This window comes from Neolamprologus multifasciatus, chromosome 7 (genome assembly GCF_963576455.1).
Source record: "Neolamprologus multifasciatus chromosome 7, fNeoMul1.2, whole genome shotgun sequence".
Lineage (NCBI taxonomy): Eukaryota > Metazoa > Chordata > Actinopteri > Cichliformes > Cichlidae > Neolamprologus > Neolamprologus multifasciatus.
This window is the reverse complement of record NC_140445.1, coordinates 16,851,150-16,875,422: the sequence shown is the minus strand read 5'-3', so window position 1 is coordinate 16,875,422 and position 24,273 is coordinate 16,851,150. Positions and strand designations below refer to the sequence as shown.

General features: G+C 38.7%; 2 protein-coding genes and 1 long non-coding RNA gene across 7 annotated transcripts in view; 2 read left to right on the top strand and 1 right to left on the bottom strand.

The window, feature by feature from the left end:
- dab2ipb (DAB2 interacting protein b) overlaps nucleotides 1-24,273 on the top strand; it is a 209,580-nt gene that overhangs the window by 42,708 nt on the left and 142,599 nt on the right. The window contains exon 1 of one of the 5 annotated variants that reach the window (XM_085168640.1): nucleotides 5,290-5,817. The exons of the other annotated variants lie outside the window; for them this stretch is intronic. Within the exon in view, the coding sequence (XP_085024766.1) occupies nucleotides 5,778-5,817 (40 nt within the window). The 5' untranslated portion in view covers nucleotides 5,290-5,777. Of the gene's footprint in view, nucleotides 1-5,289; nucleotides 5,818-24,273 lie in introns of those variants that run through there. 5 annotated transcript variants of the gene reach the window in all.
- LOC146514028 (uncharacterized) lies at nucleotides 12,603-22,296 on the top strand. Its single transcript, XM_085168649.1, has 15 exons — nucleotides 12,603-14,087; nucleotides 14,779-14,981; nucleotides 15,136-15,207; nucleotides 15,363-15,596; nucleotides 15,771-15,877; nucleotides 16,010-16,178; nucleotides 16,518-17,685; nucleotides 18,081-18,199; nucleotides 18,288-18,410; nucleotides 18,957-19,022; nucleotides 19,144-19,232; nucleotides 19,902-20,007; nucleotides 20,205-20,310; nucleotides 20,459-20,520; nucleotides 20,615-22,296. Exons 1-15 carry the CDS (start codon nucleotides 13,967-13,969, stop codon nucleotides 20,705-20,707), a joined length of 2,838 nt encoding a protein of 945 aa, XP_085024775.1. The 5' UTR covers nucleotides 12,603-13,966; the 3' UTR covers nucleotides 20,708-22,296.
- LOC146514029 (uncharacterized) lies at nucleotides 16,501-20,221 on the bottom strand. Its single transcript, XR_014875390.1, has 2 exons — nucleotides 19,780-20,221; nucleotides 16,501-19,600 (listed from the first exon to the last, which is right to left on the bottom strand). It is a non-coding gene; the product is annotated as an uncharacterized LOC146514029 (long non-coding RNA).

The following is a 24,273-nucleotide window of genomic DNA, read 5'->3' as shown; positions in this document are numbered from 1 at the left end:
TCCCTGGTGAACTTGATGTTTTTATCCACAGCGTTGATGTGCGCAGTGAAGGATTCCACTAATCTACGTAGTTTTCCAAATCCAATTCCTAATCTAGGTAGCATTCCAAAATCTAGGTAGTTTTTCTTGCCGTGAGGTTTTTGAAAGAGTCTATTTCTATGTTTGTGAGTCAGTATTTCTGCTTATTTGGAATAAATGTGGCTGCTGTCTGTCGGCTTGTGAGCTGATACATATAGCTGGTACATATAGATTGAACCCAATTAGTGTGCTAAATATAAGCTTATGCTTATTTTTGTGAGGGGTCATAGAAACGACTGCACTGTTAAACCATCACTAGTGGAAACAACTTTTAAAAAGTACAAAAAAAAAAGCATGAATTACAAATGTCTTCATTTATTTTGTATTCTCAGCTAAAATGTCTTAACCTCTTAAGCCCCAACGCCCCCTGATACGGGGGCAAAAAGCAGGAGATCAGGTAGGCTTGGGGCTTAAGAGGTTAAATATTTTACATTTTTCTTCCTTCTTGCATTCTGTTATTGACTCATATCGTTAACCTTTACCGCCCAAGTAAGGCCGCATTATTGTTATGTTAGAATAATGAGAGTTAGATAATGTGACAAGCAGAAAGGTCTTTCTGTCAGTCTCAATGTTACGACCACATTCATTCTAAATGAACTGACAACCCAGAATGCCATAATATTTTCTTCTGCAACATGTGTTTCCCATTTTTTTTTTGCCATCCATTCCGATTGATTCGAGCGATGACATGATAATGGGAAATCAGCAGAAGACACTTGATTACACGGCATCTCTGTGATTAGGTTGATTTTGTTTGGGAAGAGATGGAGGCTAAACGAATAAATAGTCTGTTGACTTCTCCCATAATTACAGGGTACCGTTGCAACTCTGCCAGTGACAATCACAAACATTTTCCATGATGATTATGTAACACAGTTTCAGAACTGCTGATTCGCATTTCGATAGTCAACATAATCTATTCTGAGCGTTAGGTAGAATACATTACAATACATTAATACTATATTAATGCAGCAGTTATTATGTCAGAAGTTAAAATGTAGCCTCATTCTTTATAGTCTTCTTTTACCTTGAGAGTATGTAGGCACATTTATCTTGTTATTCTTTAATAGAATTGCCATATTACACACAATTTGACTGTAAAGATAACTTGATACAGTTGGATCTATCCATTTTGAATGCAGACTGGAGCCTATCCTCACTGTCACAGAGGCCAGGAACACCTTACACAATTATTCACACCTATAGTCAATTTAGAGTCATCAGTTAACCTAACATGCATGTGTCTGGATTGTAGGAAAGAACAGCAGAGAGCCTAAGCAGGCATGACTTGCAAACCACACAGAAAGTGAGCAGTTTCCAACTGTGAGCGCAAACCACAACACCGTGCTAGCTGAAACAATGCCATAGCAAATATTTTTTTTGTTTATATGCTGACAAGTGTTTTGTAGTTTTTACATATTTGATTTAAGTTTAAGTGATTCCTCTGATGATTAGTGGATATCACTTATAAGACTCACTATAAAGTCTTTAATAAGACTCCAGATGCTCTTTCTAGCAGTAGAAATAGTTATGTACATGTCATTACCAGTACTGACTTAATATACAATAAAGTTATTGTTACATGTTGTTGATCTGCGTATGTGTGAGCGCCTGACTTTTTGTAGCTTGCGAGTTATGATAAAGTTAATATTAGGAGTGTAAACTAGGGGTATCCAACTCCAGGCCTCAAGGGTATCAAGATGTGTCCTTAAATGGCTAAATGACCTCCTCAACATGTCTTGAAGTTCTCCAGAGGCCTGGTAATGAACTAATCATTTGATTCAGGTGTGTTGACCCAGGATGCTATCTAAAACCTGCAGGACACCGGCCCTTGAGGCCTGGAGTTGGACACCCCTGGTGTAAGTGTATAATTTAAATATAGATTGGTAATGGCGTGGCATTAATACGATAGCCAAAACATTTACACCAAAATAAATGACTAGCATTGCCCTCCTTTTCTTGTCATAATCTTGTTTGACTACATTTAGAGTATAGATGTGACTATATTTGGTCACGCTCAACTAATCTATTGCTCTTGAAAATCCATTAGCTACCAGGGCCACTTGTCTTTTGGCCAGCATCTTTTCCAAGCCGGACATGTGCCCTGTCATCTGCAGGGCTATGTAGCATTTGTGTGTCTACTTTGTCAACAAGCCCTCTTGCAACTAGCAAGAGGTAGCATTTTAGCAACCATGCCAATCATTTTGTTACTATAAAAGTTGAAATGAATAGTTATAACCTCTCTTCCCTGAAGTAGAGGCATGAGAGCATATAGAGCATATAGTATGCGTGTCCATGATATCCTATACGGTATGTTGTAAGTCTTAATTGAGTGAAAGGGAACAGATATACACAATGTGTCATTATGTCTGCTCTTATTAAAAAATGCCATTATTAGATTATTAATCCTAATGAAACAGAGCATAGTATTAAAAATAAATCCATCGAAAGGCTACCATGAGGTACCCCTGAGCAAGGTACCATCCCTACACACTGCTCCCCGGGCGCTGAATTGGTGCCTGCCCACTGCTTCTCTGAGTGAATTGGTTAAATGCAGAGAGTAATTTCCCTACAGGGATTAATAAAGTATACAAAAAAAACTGCCAGTAATTTTCTTGTACTGGCAATCAACTGCAATTTACATTTTAGATCCAAAACATAATTTTCTTAACCCATTAAATGGCTACTACTGCAAAACCGATCTAAGTCTTTCAATCTAAGTCCAACGAGTCATGATAAAAAAAAAACTTATGTTACCTTATCGAGTGCAGATTTGCAGCAGAAACATGATGGTCTCCAAAACTAAGTGAAAACTAATAGTAAATGACTCTTGTTCACTGGTACAGGAGCAAAAAGAAAAAAAAAATGATCACTTCAAAAACCTAAACTGACACAAGGGTTTCTAAATGTATTCCTAAAGCAAGTAGTAATATGTGCTTTAATCAGTGTGTAACCTTTAAAGCTGGATTTTGTGTGTGTGTGTGTGTGTGTGTGTCTGTGTGTGTGTGTGTCTGTGTGTGCGTGTGCGTGTGCGTGTTTTGCACCTGTAGCATTTTCTAATCTTGATCCACATCACAACACTACAAACACTCTCACCGTCTATTTTTTACTAAATTATTCATTGGCATAGGTTCCTACCGCTCTTGTCCTTGTGTGACACGGGCTCTAAACAAGCAGTGTGATGAATAAAAACTTCACTTTGATGAATAGGAATCTAACACAAATCAGAGAGCGGTCTCATCTCATCCTCAGACTGAATAGCGAGTGGCTGCCGCCTCTATTCTTTTGAACTCGTCGAGTTTTCTGCACAAACACCCATAAGAGCGAGAGCCTTGTTATGCTCCCACCAGAACAACTGAGCTTAATTTCATAGAGGTGAAAGTTTTAGCCTCAGAAGAGTTCTCAACTTTTGGTTCTTGGGCACATGCTGCCCTATTTTCCTCCTTTTTTCTTGCTGTAAGCTGTAACATTTAGATAGGATTAAGTAGAACCACATAACTGACCAAAGGCTGCTGAATGATTTATACAAGCCTTACAGCCCAAATACTGAATCACATGTGTTCTAAGTCCCTCAAGTCATTTTTCTTCACAGAGTGTCTAATTACAATTAGCTACTATTAACTAAAAGTGACAGTGTTCTTCACATTGTGCCACTTGACATTGGGCTGATCGGTATTTGATTATTTTGCCTTAAAATAAAAACCATCTGAAAAATTGTGGAGATATAGCTCATCTTATTTTAGATCAGCTATCTCTCTCTCTATTTTTTTAACCTATAGCTATATAAGCTAGATAAGCTCAAGTGCTGTATATACAGAGATTAATGGCTCCATTTGGTTGAATTACTATGCTGAAAGGATTGAACAGAAACAATTGCAGTGTAGGTGCTGACTCATCCTGTTGCTGTACACTAACCTATTTCTGCAATAGAAATAGGTTCATGTACACTCAACGGCCACTTTGTACATCTGTTCATCTGCTTTGAAATGCAAATATAAAACCAGCCAATCGCATGCCAGCAACTCAGTGCATTTAGGCATGTAGACAGGGTCAACACAATCTGCTGAATTTCAACTCGAACATTATAATGGAAAATAAGGTGATTTAAGTGACTTTGAATCTGCCACGCTTGTTGGTGCCTGACGGGCTGGTCTGAGTATTTCAGAAACTGATGATCTACTGAAAGCATAGCTAGTGTGTGCAGAGAATGGTCCGGAAAAGAGAAAATATCCAGTGAGCACAGAATTTGCCTTGTTGATTCCAAAGGTCAGCTGACAGTTGCCAAACTGGTTCAACCTGAAAGGAAGACAACAGTAACCCAAATAACTACTCATTACAACCACAACCCCCACCCACATCAAAATTTTTTTTAGGATCAAGACTTTCTTGTAATTTCTTTTTAAAGTGGTCTTGACCAATCAGCCTGCCCAAAGTGTACCCCGCCTCTCACTCTATGGTAGCTGGGTTATGCTCCACACACCCCCGTGACCCTGAATTGGATTAACAGAAGAGGATGGATGGACAGATGGATGGATGATTCTCAAACAGCTGTTGTTTGTGCAAAAATATGGCATATCTCAGCATGGTGTGCAGCAAGTTCTTAAAAAATTGAAGAAGCTGGACAACTAGAGGGCAAGAGAGAAAGTGGCAGACTTAAAAAATCTATCTACAGCATCTGAAAGTCCTTAAGAACTAGGACAAATCCAGCAAAGACGTGACACCGAACATGAGAGAGGTGGCTCAAGTGCGATATGTGTAGATCATTAAGAACATTCATTATGATGATGCAAAATAGATTTAATCAAACTAAACAGAACAGCAATAGGATTAAATATGTAAAACGGTGAAAACTGAATTTGGTTCCTATTCAAATAAAATACACTTGCCAAGTTGAGGTTGTAATATTAAATATATAAGGAGTTTTACAAATGCAAAATTCCAACTTTACGTTGAAAAACCCCTAATGAGCATAGATCTTTAAAACCACTGATCATACAAACATTTTTATAATTTTACTGTCATGTGTGGAAAGAAGAAGGAGATTGTTAGTTATGTAGAGGCAATAATATTACACATAGTTCTGACACTTCTTGATTTTATTGGAATTTGAATGTTTGTAGGTCTTAAAGTAATGTTTAAAAACATTCAGTATGACTTTTTTAAATTGTGCAGGAACTCTGAACTTAAATGTGCTGTTTTGCGCCCACTCATAAGCTTTGAAGTTCTTCTGCAAGTACTTTTTTACTGATATTACAAACTTCTTGTTACTTTTTTAATGATGAGAGAAAATACATATAAAGTGTAATATTGATCAAAGTGGAAACACTACCAACACTCCCTCCACCCGCATCTGTCTCTCTCTCTCTCTCCATGTGGAAACTGCTTCTTTCTCTCCTCCCTCCCATTCTGTGCTCTCTCTCTCTTTCTCTCTCTGCCTGCTCTCCAGAGAGGTTGCTCAGTCAGACAGATGTAACACAGCGGTGGAAGCCTGAGCTGAGCTGGCAGGCTGCAGGGGCCAGACCAGCGGCAGCAGCTCCGAATTGGAGGGGGGGGAACGGCAGAGCAGAGACGGCACTGGCAGAGGAGATAAAACAGGACTTGCAGTTGTAGTTCCAGCGGTTGCAGCCGAGTTATCGAGTAAACTTTGCCTCAGGATATGGGTGTGTTGATCCGAGCACTCATCGCTCTGTGAATTTAACATGGACACTGACACCAGCAATCATCCAGAGGCACAGGATGGTAAGTGGGAGGAAAAAAGAGGAGAAATGATGGAAGTGATACTTTAAGTGGAAAAAAGAAAGAAAGTTGAGGCACGTATGTAAAAGAGAGTTCGGTCACTTGCTTTTCCTGTCAGCTTTCTGTTATGACTTGGCTTTTCGCTTGGCTCTTGAGCTGTTCACTAGGGCCTCAGTGGTCAGTGATGAATAGGACTCCAGTCTATTCTTCTGAGTGAGGGGGTTAAGGGGTGAAGGGCGTTACATAGCAATGTGATGAAATGGGCTGCCTGCTAAAGACGCTACTTGTCTCAGCAGGATTCGTTTTTGGCTTTGTTGTATGTGAGCAAGTTCAAACCTCTGTGCTGTGCTGATTCTCTCTGGGATTTGCCTTCAGTTGTTGACTGCGTTTTGGTATGAGCTTCATGCAGCCGGAAGCTCTCTTCTCGGTCTCTGAATAGAATAATTAAACGTGGAATATGTGAGGTCCGTGGGTGGACCAGTTAATTTTTTTGGTGTTTTCTTTTTAAATCTCAAATGCACCGAGATATTTCAATCTGAATATTTGTAGGCTGTATAGTGGTTGTACCATGTGGGTGTTTGTGTTAGAGACACAGAGCAGCAGGAACAAATGAAAGCAGGAGACAGAGGGAAAGAGAAGGGGGGGCAGAAAGAGAAAGAGTTATGTACACAAATAAATCCAGGGGGATCGAAACGGCACTGTAGGCCACTCTTTCTCTCTCTTCCCCCTCATTTTCCACTGCCTTTTCTTTTCTTCCACCACTCCAAAATGTTAGAGCCTAAACTAGATAGTTAAAAAGAAAAGGGAGAGGGAAAAAATTGGTGTGTTATTAACTGGGCCAGAAAAGACGATGTTTTGTCTTCATGACCAACGTGGAAGGACTCTGCTGTGCTGCTGATGAAGAATGCGGTTAACAGAATGAGTCAACAGAGAGCATATTTCCAAGAGACCATAGTTTCCCTTTGCCAGCATCTAAGCCACATCGCTTTATGCACTGGGCCGTCTGCCACGACAGAGAAGGAAGAGACAAAGAAAAGGGGGAAAGAAAACCATTCGATGAAACTTTGGCATTTTCATCCATTCCTTGAGATGCAAAACTTCTGGTAAAAGTTTAACCCAAATAAGCGCGAACACTGAGCTCTATTTGTTCCCTCCCTCACCTTCACTATTGGGCTGTCTCGAGATAAAACGCCAGCTTCATTGCTCTAACATCAACTGTCTTCTCTCAACCGCACTCTCCTCGCATTCCTTTCAAAAGGTTTAATATACAAGGAAAAGTTGGTGTAGGAAAGGCAATAATCTGATATCGTCCAATTACATTCTCACTTCAGGCTTGCAAGCTACAGGAAGAATTCACACTTCCCGAGGCTTGCAGGCCTCGGGAAGTGTGGCTGGCTTCATCTGTCATGCACACACACTTTCACGCACACAACAAGTCTAAGAGTAGTATATTTATACAGTATAAGCTTGTTATTTACACGTTGTACCCACTGCATTACGTATTTTACATTTAAAGTAGATGTAGAGTCCTTGTCTGCAACTGGCTGATTTTTATGGGACTGATCTGTGACTGAATCTACCTGTTTCCCATTTCTGTTGGCAGAAAGCAGAGAAATGCTGATGCTATGTATTACTTTATGAAATAGCACTGGGAGTGGGACTGCTACCAGACAAGCTAATAAAAAGAGATCAATAGTCAGACCTATTACTGTTATATACATATATATGAAAAAATGCAACTCTTTTTTTTGTTTCATGAATTTCATATTTATAGTTTCATCCCGTGCTTAAATTTACCCCAGTAAAGTTTTTGACCTTTTCAGCACTAAAAAAACCACTCTCAGCAGATGCTCCCCAGAGTTTCCATGTCGTTGCTTTGTCTCTGCCACCAGCTTATACTGAAGTCAGTATATACTTATTTCTTTTCAGGTGCCTTACAATATCGGTCATGTTGAAAGTAAGTCTATGTATCCATCGTGTGACATGCCAGCACTGCAGAAGTCCACATAGCCAAAGGGCTGTCACTTTCCTGTGTCCCTGTGTATTTATCTTCTACCAAAGGCAGCTGTCATAAAGGAGAGTGGCTTTTTACATATAGACAAAAAAACCACATTTATCTGTCATGATATGGTGGGATAAGTCATAATACTGCTCCCAATCAGGTCAGCACATCTTTTAATTATAACACAATGTAAAGCATATGAGTATAAAGCAGCCTTGCCGTTTTAGGCATCCAAATAAATACATGCACTGTGCCAGTTTATAGCAGGGGCATGCGGTGAGGAGTGGAGGTTTCAGGAAGGGAAGTAAAAAGAGAGAGAGTCCTTATCCATGGCCTTCATTGACATGTAAATAGGTCTGCATGTTTTTGTCCTAGATGAGAAAGGTTGAATGCTTGCTCATGTACTGGAGGACAAAATATAGCTTTAACCTGTCTTACATTAGACGGGGAGACTGGACCAGCTGAGCTTTTTGATATTCCTGAAAAACAGTGGCTTTCTCTTTGTTTTCCATTTTGACCCCATAGTCTGACTACCATTCTAAATATACCATCCAGAGCTGTGGTTTTATGGTTTAAAGTGCTGTGGGCTTTGTCATTAAAAATGCTTGGCTTTTAATAAAAGATTTATTCTTACTCCTATTGTCATGTGCTTAAACCTCGATAGTAGACTGGAGCTGGGTGGTACAGCAGGAGCAAATTTAGGAACTGGGCTGTCAGCTTAACACTTGTAATCTAGTTTTAATAAATGAGACACTATCTTGCAAAAAGGCCAAAAACTGGTGGAAAGACAGTCATTCTTCCCAAAAGGGCTGTGTCAAAGTTTCAAGGACCCAGATTTAAGGTTGTGGGTAACACTGTCCCAGAACACCGGACTTGCAGTAAAGCTGCAGAGCTGTCACATATTTCTCATGTGAATGATGAGAAAGTGGAGCTAGTGACTGAAACCTGATTGGAGAAACATCCTCCACTGATCAAAAGGAGGTAATTTAATTGAAAAATGTTGATGACTGTGGTGAAGTAAAAAAAATTTTGATGAGAGTTTGGGGTTTGGGGGGTGTTTTTGGTGGTGGTGGGTTCGCACCTTTAGAGTCATCACGGTATTGCACTTTAATCGACTTTCACTTTGGTTTCACTGAACTAAACCAATGGCAGCTTCTACTTTTAAATACAGTTACTGTTGTGAGCTAATTGAGTCTGATATAGCAAACTCATTTGAGCACAGTTGCTAATTGAAAAATCCAACAGTTATGGAAAAACATCTGCAATTTGTCATTTTCTTTTTCAGCTCTTGATGATAGTATATAACTAAATGACACACTACAAGTGGAATCCTCTGGGGAATTTTATCACTGGAAATGTTACTACCCACACTATACAGACCTTATGTGACTTCATATTAAATTCAGTTCAACGGAATTGTATTCATATAGCACCACATCAAAACCAAAGTCACCTCAAGGTGCTTTATATTGTAAGGTAAAGACCCACAATAATACAAAAAAAACCCAACAATCGGACAACCCCCTATGAGCTAACACTTGGAGACAGTGGGAAGGAAAAACTCACTTTTAACAGGAAGAAACCTCCAGCAGAACCAGGCTTAGGGAGGGGCAGCCATCTGCTGCAACCATGTGGTTCACATAGTTGTAGCAGACTTGAGACAAGCTAGGTTTTCTATAAACCTCAACTTTGACTGCTGTGGTTGTCCTTGTGCTTTATATGTTTCTCATGCTTATGCAGTAATGCCTAATATCATTGTATCTCACACACTTCATCTGTGAGGCCTGGTAGAGATCATAATCTCACCCGCTGTTTTTGTGAAATTCGGTTGTGAAGCCTCAAGCCATTTTCTTACCCCTCCCTTAACGCTCCCAATTCAAGGGAGAGTTAGTTGTCAACATATGTCCATTGTGAAAGGAGTGCAATACGAGTCAATGAGTCAGTGAAGCTCAATTCACAACCAGAAGTCTTTTGGCAACCATTAGGTATGCCCTTTTATGCTGCCTATGTTAGGTAATAGCGTTCTTTACCACCAACTTCTGCCTCGCTGATCCCATCCCACCAGTAGGGAATGATAATATTGTGACATAAATGATTAATTTTTATTACTTAATGATTATTAGAAGATTTAAAAAATCGCATTTCTATATTCTAAATTACATCATAATAGCAAATAAATAATTAATAATTAAACAATAATAATATTAAGAAGAAGAAGAATATGGAAAAAATACTACTTTTTTAGTACATTTATATCCTTATGTTTACAAGTATAATAATAAATGGTTTACCCTTTATTGTCATGGCAAATGATACATGTTATTACAAATTATCCAGTGAAGTTACAAAGAGAGGCTTTAACGTTTAATACCATTACCCTTCTATTCAGGTAAGAACAAAGACTATGTCACATTGTGTACAAATGTCAGCTTTGATTTCTGGATATTGAGAATTTAACATGATGACCTCATACTATAATTTCGGGCAGCCAAATCTATCAGACAGCCTGTCATTAAGAGCCAAAGTATAAACAAAGGAGCACCTCTTCAACCTGCCACTGGATTAGCTGGCAAGGAAAAGAATATTAGGAGCAGTTTTCAAATGACAGGCTGTGTGTTGTGGCAAAGGCGTTGCTTAACTAAAGAGCCTCTGATGTTATTTTGAAATGAAAACCAGGCATTACCTTCAAATATAGCCACAGTTGTCCACCTCTCATTGGTACTGGACTACATATGTATTTCTAAAAGAAGGAAGGAAAAAAAGAATATAGCTTTGTAACTTAAGACCTTGCGTCATCCAGATCCAGATTGTATCTATTTGAGCTGATTGCATTTCACACTTGGATTTAAAATTCTCCACGAATGCATTTCAGTTGACTGCTTATGATGGGATTCTGCTTCCACACTTAATAGTATATTTGACTTTTTCTGTGGGGAATAGTGTGAATGTTTCTGAAGTGAAAAAAGAAACCATCACACACATTTGTAGCCGTGCAGCCACACAAGAAGATTGCTGTGGGTATTTGCATAATTGCATAATGGATAGCACAACATAAAAAAAGAAGGGAAAAAACCCAGCAACAAAAGACCTTGAAACCACAGAGAAGGCTGAGTCTTCTGAGCTTGGAAGTTTTTCAAGCTGTCTGTATAAAACTTAACTAGGTGGTGCTTTGAAAGAAGTCAGTGTCATGTTTGCTGTATTTCTTGCAAAAGGGGACGCACTGTTCCAACATTTTAGGTTTGAATACCAATACAAAGATCTTGGCTTTGGCTATCTGTCATTAGCCAATACCTGTCCTTTGTCATCGTAAATGAAGAAGCTGTAAACCTCATTGTAAGGAAGAGAGAAGAGAGGAAGAGCCTAAATCTTGCTTTCCAAATACAGAAATACTAGTACTGTGCAATACTCCAAATTTTGGTATTGATCTGGTACCAAATAAATACATGGCCAGTATTGATCTGATACCAATACTGATACAGATACTTTTAACCTATAAAGGCAGCTTGTGTAGGGAAGAGCATTGTTAATCTGCAAATTCTTAGCACATTTTAATAAACACAATGCTTTTTAACTTCCACAATAATTAACACAACAAAAAACACTTTGCAGGTTTTCATGTATTTTGAATCTGTTTTTTTTGGAGACCTTGAATGTAAATGTGCCCGGCTCTAAATCACATCATTTTCATAGAGTGTGTTTAAACTATGTTTTTGTTTAAAACAATTCAGGCTACAAATTGAACATCGAGGATAGAAACAAAGTATCAATCTGATACCAATACCAGCTTTGGATTCAGTGCTATCGATATTTGGATCTAGCCACCTCTTCAATGATAGTGAAATACAAATACATTGTAGTATACACATTAACTTAGTTAATCTGTTTTTAAAATAATGCATAACCACAGCACCAAGATAGAGAAATGAATTGTTTGATTTGCATTTGTGTTCATTAAGCTCAGTGGGAGTCTTTATGCACTCCTTCCTTTCTTTTCTCTGCTCTCAGTTTCACTGCATGTGCACAGGGAGTGGAGCAAAAATAACAGTAATCAAGTTGAGGACAGCTCATTATGTTAGTGAAGTGCTGAGACTTAGATACAGGGAGTGAGGGAAAGACTTGGAGCAACACTATGAATGGAGCTGTTTGGTTATTGAACTCACTTGCTGACTGTTTGTGGTTATATCTGAAATTAGTGGAAACTTGAAAAATATATATATGCATAAATGTAGAACATGAAATACCTTCAGACTAGTGACCCTTTGCTGTTGGCTTCGTCGTGCACTTCTGGTGACCGGCTGCTTGTTCAGTAAACTTAGTAAACAAAGCATAAATAAATAGATTGGCACCATAGATTGAGGATAATCTATTCATTACTCACCAATAACAGATCTAGCTGTTTGAGCTGGTACTGGACTGGTCGGTGCATTCCTAGCTGTAAATGTGAATACTGTTGTACAAACAGAGCAGAGCAGTCAGGTGTCCTCTGTGCTTTTTGAGATGCTGCTGCTAATAATTGTCCTAAAAGCAGTGTTGGGACTAACGCGTTATTAAGTAAAGCGTTACAGTAACTACGTTATTATTGTGGTAACGAGCACGGTAACTAGTTATTATGCCAAAATCAGGAACGCGTTAGTCGTTACTAGGATTTAGATAGGGTCGTTACTCGTTACTTCGTGTGGTGGCTATCGCGGAGCTTCCACAGATTCTGTAACATTAGCAAGTGGTGGAGGCAGCAGTTGGATGAGGGAAAGGGGACGCAGAAGGAAAAGAGACCCGAGGCGGCCGCCGGTGTTGTGCCAAAGTAGTTACCCCCGTCAAAAATTGTTTCCCCATTCACGGGAGCGCGCAAAGTAGGAGGAGCCACTTGCCCAGCTCCGTTCTGTACGCTACTTGTCACTGATCTGCAGTCGACGCAATAAAGAGTAAAAGCTGGAAAACAGCAGACTCGATGAATTTAATATTAGTTTCGTGACATTGTAATGTGCCGTGTGGAAGACAATTTACCTTAAACTGTACACTGAAATAACCTGCTGGGAATACTTTTGTCTAGAAAAAGACTTTGATACTATAATACTGTAAAACCAGACGCGATCATGGAAACACGTCGCTCTCCAGGGAATTTACACTCGGTTTACACTTTGTAGCGAAGCTATCACGAATGAGTTTATTTGCAAAATCAATCACAGTATAACCAATAAGTACAGTAACTTTGGAGACGATTTCTTATTCACAGCAAAAGTTATGGAGGGATACAGATTTTATCAGGCTGTGTGGCATCGGCTGCCAAAATGTGTGTCCCCCCCCATCAATAATGCACCTTGGCGTTGCTATCACAAAGGGTATATTTGCCAAATAAGTCACAGTATAACCAATAAGTACAGTAACTTTGGAGACAATGTCATATTCACAGCAAAAGTTATGGAGGGATACAGATTTTATCAGGCTGTGTGGCATCGGCTGCCAAAATGTGTGCCCCCCCATCTGTAATCCATATTGGCGTTGCTATCACAAAGGGTATATTTGCCAAATAAGTCACAGTATAACCAATAAGTACAGTAACTTTGGAGAGGATTTCTTCTTCACAGCAAAAGTTATGGAGGGATACAAAATTTATCAGGCCGTGTGGCATCGGCTGCCAAAATGTGTGCCCCCCCATCTGTAATCCATATTGGCTTTGCTATCACAAAGGGTATATTTGCCAAATAAGTCACAGTATAACCAATAAGTACAGTAACTTTGGAGACGATGTCATATTCACAGCAAAAGTTATGGAGGGATACAAAATTTATCAGGCTGTGTGGCATCGGCTGCCAAAATGTGTGCCCCCCACCCCCCAATCTATAATAATGCACATTAGCAGAGTTTTTCTTTGTAAATAAATACAATTTAAAACAACATTTAAATATATATATTTATCGTCTTTGTAAGTAACAGGGCTTTTCAAAATTTTGCAAGTTATTTTTGGCCAACCTTTCGTAGGCCTACTCGACTCCGACATTGTCAAATTTTTCCAAAATCTCCGGTCACGTGGGTTTTCCTCATCAATTATGCAAATTAGCTCACATTGTGCCCACGAACCGAAAACCAGAGTGCCTCTGAGATTACTTTACTTTACAATTTGTTTTCGAAAATAACAAACACCACAAGAGGATGGAACCAGACGAGTACAAGATTTTGGTTGCATATAAACTGAAAGGCGAGTATCCAGCGCTTTTCACGAAGAAAGAGAAATTTCTTCTCCGAAGAAAAGCTGCTATTTACGACATTGAAGGTAATAACAGCAACTTTGTAGCGTTTATAAATGTCATCAATACATATATATTAACACATATACAATGGCATAATGTGTAGTCTTAATTTGCACTAACCGATTTAATTAGCTTGACCTTTCTTTGACCTAGTTAACCCCGGTTAATAGGCACATGGGCGTTTATTAAAGTAAAAGTTTTAAGGTTTGCTATTAAGTAGACAGCGTTAACTAAGAACTGTTTTTGTCCTTTTATAGCTTAACTACAATATATTACGTCGTAATTACTTTTGGAGTGGTATGTGCCACACCCTTTTACGCAGGTGTACCCACTGTTATGTCTTTATGTCTTTAAATTACATATGTGGAAAATTACTGACAGCAGGAAATTTGGAATTAAACTACTTTGAATTGATATTTGTATTAAAAATAAATCCATGATATCTGAAGGCCATTAGTCATAATGACTTTACACATCCATCACTTTTTTTAGTATCAGTAATACAGTCTTGTGTGTGGCATAATCTTTTTGGTTTCTGAAGTAGTCATACTGTCATAAATATAGAGAACCAGTCCAATAGTCAGCCACATATTATATCACATACATAATTGATTCATTACATTCAAGATGTATTGTCATGACTTTTACCACATATAGACCTGTCGTGGTTTAAACAGCTATAATAAACATTTCTATTTTCTTGTTTATGTTTAGGGGAGCAGCTGTTTTACTGGCGCTACAAAGGCACAGACAAAACCATAAAGACAACGGTAGTCTGTGGGGCTGATAAGGCAAACGCAATTTTTTCAGATTTTCATGCCAGTCCTACTGGGGCCCATTGCGGGCAAACAAAAACAAGAGAAGCCATTTCAAAGCGGTTCTACTGGCCAGGGATGTCAGTGGACATCAATAATTGGGTGGGTACTCCAAAACAAACTCTATGTAATTCAACTACAGCTAACTTATTTTAAGAGGAACACAGCAATGTTTCTGTAGCTCTCAAAATAAGTTATGTAAACCTTGATCCTCAACTCTTGTGTTTCTTATTGAATTGCTTTTATTTTTGATTAGGTTTCCCAGTGTGCACTTTGCCAGGCAAGTGCTGCAACGATTAAAAAACCAGCAGAATACATTCCGATAAAGGTTAGTCATCGACCATAGCAAATAATCACATTTAATCACACAATGTTTTCATTGCTTAGAAACCTACTGATTATATACTTGAAAAAATTATAACAATAGACTAGCATTCTGTGTAATTTCAGTATTATTAACTTAACTATGATTTTCTTTTTAAGGTCTCTCAGCCATTTGAACTGGTTGGGATGGACCTTATTGGAAAACTTACTGAAACCAACAATGGACATCAATACATATGTGTTTTTATTGATTATTTTACAAAATGGCCACAAGCATACCCTTTAAAGTCAAAATCAGCCGGGGAAGTGACAAACTGTCTCATAAAATTTGTCCACCAGTTCGAAGCCCCGAAAAGGATTCTTACTGACCAAGGCAAAGAATTTGTCAATTCTGTAAGTACTTTAGTCTTTGGCAAAAATATGTGAACTCATATTTGAATAATTTTTTGAAAATGGTTAATTTTCTGGTCTTTATAAATCTGTTTTTGAGATATTAGTATGACAGCTGTTTATTTAAATTCTTATTTTAATGTGCTTATAGCCAGTGTATATAACTTTCTTTTGCAGCTCAACAAAAGGGTTTGCGGATTGTTAAAAATTAAAAGAAGCCTCTGCTCCCCCTATCACCCACAAACAAATGGGCTGGTGGAGAAAATGAATGGCACCATCCAGAGGTAAATTCTTGGAGTACATGTTATACATTTATGGGGGTTCCCTTCAAACAAAACATTAATGCATGACATTAAACTATTAAAAAATGTAAATGATCTTTCATATGACTGTCTTCTATGTGCTTTCATTGTCAGAGCCCTGTGTAAAGTCGTTGGTGACCAACCAGAAATGTGGGATGAGTATCTGGATGCTGTAATGTTTGGACTCAGAACTAAAAAACAAGTGACCACCAAATACTCACCTTATTACCTAATGTTTGGCAGAGAGGCTCGCTATCCTTCCGAAATCCCAGAAGAGTTCATGGTATGTCTTTTTGTCTGTGACAAACTACACGGAAATCCCACACAACAAAAGTTTTTTAGTTTTTGAGGCGCAGGCAGATCAGTTTCAATGGATGCTATGTCACCGCCATAAAAGCACTACACCACTGAATATTTTTATGGATTGTTCCACCCCTCAATAACAGTTTTCTTCATGTCCAATCAATCCTAAGATACACTGAAGCTTTGCCAGAAATACATTGTGTCTTAAAAACTTACCAAAGACACTAAACTTTTTTACTGTATTTCTCAGTTCTTTTATGTATTATCTGTGTATCTTACACAAATTATAGTAATGATAGACATGTCTTTTGATTCAAAGGTTGATGAGAGTGTGGAAGACATTGTGGGGCAGGAGGAGCTGTCGGAAGACATTCAAAAGCATCAAAAGCTGTTGGAACTGGTGAAGGACAATGTGGTCAAAGCTCAGGAAAAAACAAAGGGCAAAATAAAAATGATGAAGAGAGATGTTGTCTTCAAAGTTGGTGACAAAGTTTTAAGAGCTAACATAAGAAGCCAGCAGAGGAAAGGGGGGAAACTTGAAGCAAACTTTTTAGGCCCTTACATTATTACAGCAATCCAAGGTAAAAGTGCAGATCTTCAGGATTCCAATGGGACAATCATTCCAAAAGTAAATATTGACCAGCTAAAGTTAAGCAAAGACAGCATGCCAAGAGTGCCACACTGGGGTTTAAAGAAAACAGCAGCCACATTACTAACAGCACAACCAGGTCCAGCAGCACCACAAGCTGCAGCAGCACCAGCATCTGCTCTAGCTTCACAGGCTACAGCAGCACCAGTGGCGGTAGCACCACCACCTCCTCCTAGAGCTACACAGGCTACAGCACCAATGGCATCACTTACATCACTACCAGTTCAAACACAACATCCATCTCCAGTTCCACAAGGTATAGCAATAACGGTATCAGAACCAGAGTCAGGAGCAACAGCACAGAAAGAGAACGAACCACCAGAACCAGCCACAAGTGCTACAGCACCAGAACACGCTACAGCTCTACAAACCGAATCCAAAACAGCAGCAGACCCAGCCTCAAAGACCATAACAGCAGACCAGGCCTCACAGACCACAACAGCAGACCCGACCACAACAGCAGACCTGACCACAACAGCAGACCCAGCCTCACAGACCACAACAGCAGACCCGACCACAACAGCAGACCTGACCACAACAGCAGACCCAGCCTCACAGACCACAACAGCAGACCCGACCACAACAGCAGACCCAGCCTCACAGACCACAACAGCAGACCCGACCACAACAGCAGACCTGACCACAACAGCAGACCCAGCCTCAAAGACCACAACAGCAGACCCAGCCTCACAGATGACAACGGCAGACCCGACCACAACAGCAGACCCATCCTCACAGACCACAGCTCCAAATGCTACAACCACACAAGCCTCAGCTCCACAGATTACAGCCCAGCAATCTACAGCACAAACCACAGAACCAACAGTTGCAGAGAAATGTAAATAAATATAATATTTTTTTATTTTTTCAAAAAGGACTTTTGATCCTATGACAGTGTTTGTTTCAGTACTCTGTAGATCATGGCATAGCAAATTTTACACCTTTAAAAAGATTTTTTTAGGTATATGTCCTAACAGAATATTTAAATTTAACAATATGTTAATGCTTTAAAAAAAAAACCTTCGTGGGGCAAAACATTATAGAAAACTCTTTTTGCTCTTTTTTTTCTACAAAATACAATGTTAAACCATGTGCCCATTTTATCAGCGTCTTAAAAGTATTTACCCTGAAACACATCTTTTGTCAGACAACTACATAAGAAATTATGCATTTTAAATTTTGATTTACATTTAGTCCTGCTGACTTATCTCTTTTTCTCATTACTTTTTGTAGATATAATGGATGCCTGGGCTGGAAAGAGTCCTCACGTTCTACTCTCCAAAATTGGTGCTTACAAATTATTCTACTGGGATATCCAACAAATTGGTCCGGACATGGAGTTGGAAAGTGAGGTACAGTGATCTTTACTGACAACAATGCAACTATCAGTGTTTTATTCCTTGACAACAGTTAAAAAATGTTTACATTTTGTATTCACAGTCTATTAATGCATATCTTGCGATCATGGTGAGACAATGCAATCGTCATAATTCAGCAAAAGCAGCATTCATTGATTCATTTTCAATGACTGCCATTTGGAAGAGAAAAGCTCAAAGACTCAAGGTAGGTATCTCTAGAAAGAATCTTGTGTGTATTGTTTAAGTACCTCGGATCATATCATTTTTTTGTACACATTCCAATCAATGCTTGATTTGAGATTTGCAAACATTTGGGCTAATATCTCTTTTGAAATCTTCAACACTGCTTCATCTCTTTAATAGGTACCTTTTTATTCTCAAGTGATTCATACGTCACTGTTAAAGAGGCTTAAGAAAGCATTAAACATTATTCTGCAGATGGTACAAGGATCACATTGAAAATGATTGAAAATGAACTCCATGTCCAAAAAAAAATCCTTAGAAAGACCTTTATTAGTCTTGGAGGAAGTTATGTGCAAAACCACTTATAAAAAATATAAGATAGTCCAGCTTCTTGCACAGGTTAAAGAAATGAGGGGTGAATCATGGCTGTCGCAGAGTACTTTATAAGTGGATGATATATAATATATCATAAATTGCTTTAATAAAAAAGGACTCTAAACAACATGTTATTGCATTTCTTTTTTTTATGTCTGAAGTTAATATTTTTATTCTTTTGTTTCAATTTAAGATCAAACCCATGGAGCATGAAGTCATTCTGGGAATTGTAAATGAACACCATCACTGGACATTAGTGGTAAAAAAATAATTGCATTTACAATATTCATCAAATCAGTTTTATAAGACAAATGCATGGCATGCAGATAATCTTAAGTCTTGAATTATTACATGTAATTCTCCACATAATTTTACTGTAGGTCATTTACCCACAAGAAAAGAAGTCACTGTATCTTGATCCACTCGGAGAAACTAAACAAGGTATCCAAAATTGTTTGGAATCAACAAGGTAAGGATAAATGTTGAAATTTATTTTGACCCTTTATTAAACTCTTTGTTGCTGTTGTTATTTTTGTGTTTATTATGACAATTATAAGTATGATGTCAATCAAAATTTTTTTTTTTAAAAATTGGTACTCACAATTAAAAAACTAGCAGCAACAGGTTTAAATTTTTGTGTTGGCCTTCTGATATTGTGGTGTTATGGGTTAATTTTGCCTTTCAAGAGAAGTCTCCCCATGTTTCAATGTTTATTTGAGGACCTGATGTCTGTATGAGATGATGTTTTTACATTAGAAAATATAGCACGGGGAGAATAGTGCTTAGTAGTTGCATAAAGTGTTGCGGAGGTTTAGCACTAAAACATCAGACAAATGTCTAAAATAAATTCACATAGGTTATACATGTGTGAATTTCATCTTTGCTCCTCCTCCACATCTCTTCAAAGTGTACTGTGTAAGTGATTGATTTCTATATCATGGGCGGAAACGGGAAAAAAGGACAAGAAATTGTCCACGGAAATGCGTTGTAGACTTTTAAAAAGTAATGATTTTAACAAAACAGTGTGGTCAGTGTTCTTAACTTGATGTTCAACAGACACTTAAGCTCTCCATACTGTTCACCTTTTTGTGTCACCAAAATTTTAAAAAATGTTATTTTTATTGTACTTGTCTTTCAGGGCATTCATGCGAAAAAAAGGATGCAACGTCTCAAGATGGACTTGTGACACAGTCAAACACCCAAAACAAGTGGACGCTACCTCATGTGGAGTCTTTGCATTGAAAGTACGAGTCTTAACCGTAATACATACATATATACGAGAATATTGGAAATGTTGTGTTGTAATAAATGTTAATGACAGGAAAAGGAATATAAGATAATTACACAATAAAAGAAAGAAATTGATTCACAGAAAACAAATTACTATAAAATAACATTTACGATATTAGCCTATTTAGTCATCTTAGAATCTCTGTTTCAGTTTGCTGAAAAGATCTTGCGAAAAGAGTCAATAGACTTTCCGTCTACAAAAAAGGCCATAAACACACACAGGCTGCAAATTGCTACCACTCTCCTCCTAGAGACAGGTAACTCATTTTCCACCATTCAATGTTCTCACATCATGAATATTTTCATCATTATGGCTGTAGAAACAAACCATACAGTTGTTTGAATGAAGTAATAAGTGCAGTAGGTAGTATACTCTATGTGCTATTTTTTCACTTTTTAAAACAGATGACTTGACAAACATCTGTCATTTCTGCGGGGAAGAAGAGCATGAAACTGACAACAAATGGGTAATGACATCAAGAAAGACTGCTGACTGTTATGATCAATTCCCATAAATGAAATTTTAACATTGGGATTTGTAATTATTATTTTTTTTTACAGATTCAGTGTGAGATGTGTTTGCGGTGGTTCCACCAGCTCTGTGTGAAAAGCCCACCACCAGAAGATGTGTTTATTTGTTTTGCTTGTACATAGTTGACGCTAAAGGTCCAGAGCTAGTGTTCTTATGGCACACATTGTTGAGAACACATATCTACATATATAGATTTAGATGTTAAATTAAGAAGTCTAAAAAAAGCAAATGGTCTCCAAAGTTACTGTAGTTATTAGTTATACTGTGATTTCTTTTGCAAATAAACTCTTTCGTGATAGCAACGCCAAGGTGCATTATTGATGGGGGGGACACACATTTTGGCAGCCGATGCCACACAGCCTGATAAAATCTGTATCCCTCCATAACTTTTGCTGTGAATATGACATTGTCACCAAAGTTACTGTACTTATTGGTTATACTGTGACTTATTTGGCAAATATACCCTTTGTGATAGCAAAGCCAATATGGATTACAGATGGGGGGGCACACATTTTGGCAGCCGATGCCACACGGCCTGATAAATTTTGTATCCCTCCATAACTTTTGCTGTGAAGAAGAAATCCTCTCCAAAGTTACTGTACTTATTGGTTATACTGTGACTTATTTGGCAAATATACCCTTTGTGATAGCAACGCCAATATGGATTACAGATGGGGGGGCACACATTTTGGCAGCCGATGCCACACAGCCTGATAAAATCTGTATCCCTCCATAACTTTTGCTGTGAATATGACATTGTCTCCAAAGTTACTGTACTTATTGGTTATACTGTGACTTATTTGGCAAATATACCCTTTGTGATAGCAACGCCAAGGTGCATTATTGATGGGGGGGGACACACATTTTGGCAGCCGATGCCACACAGCCTGATAAAATCTGTATCCCTCCATAACTTTTGCTGTGAATATGACATTGTCTCCAAAGTTACTGTACTTATTGGTTATACTGTGACTTATTTGGCAAATATACCCTTTGTGATAGCAAAGCCAATATGGATTACAGATGGGGGGGCACACATTTTGGCAGCCGATGCCACACGGCCTGATAAATTTTGTATCCCTCCATAACTTTTGCTGTGAAGAAGAAATCCTCTCCAAAGTTACTGTACTTATTGGTTATACTGTGACTTATTTGGCAAATATACCCTTTGTGATAGCAAAGCCAATATGGATTACAGATGGGGGGGCACACATTTTGGCAGCCGATGCCACACAGCCTGATAAAATCTGTATCCCTCCATAACTTTTGCTGTGAATATGACATTGTCTCCAAAGTTACTGTACTTATTGGTTATACTGTGATTGATTTTGCAAATAAACTCATTCGTGATAGCTTCGCTACAAAGTGTAAACCGAGTGTAAATTCCCTGGAGAGCGACGTGTTTCCATGATCGCGTCTGGTTTTACAGTATTATAGTATCAAAGTCTTTTTCTAGACAAAGTATTCCCAGCAGGTTATTTCAGTGTACAGTTTAAGGTAAATTGTCTTCCACACGGCACATTACAATGTCACGAAACTAATATTAAATTCATCGAGTCTGCTGTTTTCCAGCTTTTACTCTTTATTGCATCGACTGCAGATCAGTGACAAGTAGCGTACAGAACGGAGCTGGGCAAGTGGCTCCTCCTACTTTGCGCGCTCCCGTGAATGGGGAAACAATTTTTGACGGGGGTAACTACTTTGGCACAACACCGGTCCAAGTGTGAACTGAACTTCAGGTAAGAACTTATGACCTGCAGTCTATCTGGGTCAGATATAAACCAAGTTTAGGTGGAGTTTATTTTCGTTATTCTGACTTTTTCCGTACTGCGTACTAGCTAGCATGACGGAGTTTCTATACAGCTGGGTGGGTGCTATGAAGTTAATGTTGAACTTTATTTTGCTCATAAGTTATTAGAGTTGCCAACCGTCCCGTCTGGTATTCAGAGAAAATATTACGCGTTTCTTATTGAGGTGAAAAGGAACAGTTTGTCCCGTAATTCAGCTACAATGAAAAAGACACAAAGCTGGAGTTATTCTGTGTCTTTGCTGCACAGCTGTCTCTTCTTCTTTCATTCTCCCCCCTCCCTCTCCCGTTTCTACTTCAATCATGAAAACTGATCAATGATCAGCTGATCGGCTCTCTTGTTTGTTTATCGCCCACTTTGCGCCAGAAAGAGGAAACCAGCCGATGTCGCGTTAAACAACAGCAGCACGTTTAAGCTTGATCAGCTGTTGTTAGAATTGATTTAATATTAATTTCTAGTATCAGCTGAGGTTTGCTGGAGCCACAGCTGCAAAAAAGCTGCTGGTCATGATATCGGTTTGGTTATCTGGTGAGAGGGAAACATGAAGATGAAACCAGGAGATGTCCTTACTGAATAATCAGAGCTGGACAGGTGATGGAGAAACAGGTTTATCTTTTAGGTGACATAAATGAGTTGAAGGGAAGTTATGAACTGTTTCTGAGAGACAGATAACCCCAGGATCCTTTTTTAGGTAGCTGACAGCTGGTAACTGTGCAGGGGCGGATCTAGCAAAGTTTTGCCAGGGGGGCCAGGTAGGGCATTAACAGGGAGAGGTGGGCACAAATAAATACTTTTCTTTCTTATTCTCATTTAAAATGTCTAGCTTTTAAAAAATAATTATCTGAATCTTACAACAAAGGATTGATAGATTGATGCATATATACCATCAAAACAGTGAACATCACTGTCACAACAGCGTTTGTTTTCATTCAAAGGCTTAATGATTTTTCCTATAATGGTGGGCCGGTCTCTAGTCAAAACGCCCGGGCTGATTTTTTGTCCCAGTCCAGCCCTGTATGCAGCTCATCTGCAGTCTGGTGTTACCTACATCTTCCTATTCAGAAGGGAGAATTTCCGAGTTCTGAGTACAATCAAAGCACCACGACTGCAGTTTTTGTGTTGGATGTAAAAGGCGCACATGACACTGTGACGTAGGCTAGAATCATGGCAGCAGTCAATGACGGTCCAGGCGTGGGATTTCTCTCGTGGAAATATGCACATTATCTTTTCCTTTCTATTGGTAGGTGGCACAGTGCACTTGTGGCAAGTAAGCAAGCTAGAAGACTGGCAAAGTTGTGGAAGCAACACATTAATAAGAGAATTCTGAGTAAAACCAAAGTTACTTTCCCTAGTAACTAGTTACTTTGAAAGTAACGAGTAACTTGAAGTAACTGAGTTACTTTTGATAGAAGTAACTAGTAATGTAACTAAGTTACTATTTTAAAGTAACTTACCCAACACTGCCTAAAAGACAATTAGCAATGAGCAAGACGTTCAGCAGAAGACATGCCACAAACATTTGTTTCTTCTTCTGCTGCAGTGCACAGTTTGCCTCTTCATAGAATAGAACCACAGAGGACCATTTGGCAGATCTTTAACAATTGTATCCTCCCATTTGCTTTCTCTCTATCATGCTTGTTTTTAGACTGTTTAAGTCATTTTACAGGTCACTAGTAACACCAAAGTAAAAATCTGTACGCTGATTCAAAATCATTGCTGCGTCAGATATGCTCTGCAATCTCCCGGCCTTAAATGGCGTGTTTGTTGGTGGCTACAGGCCCAGTTAAAAAGTTCCACCTTTGTCTGAAGCAGAAACTAAAATTTGAGATCGCTTTCTCTAAGACGTTACACACAACAGGTGGTAGATGGACGCTAGAAGC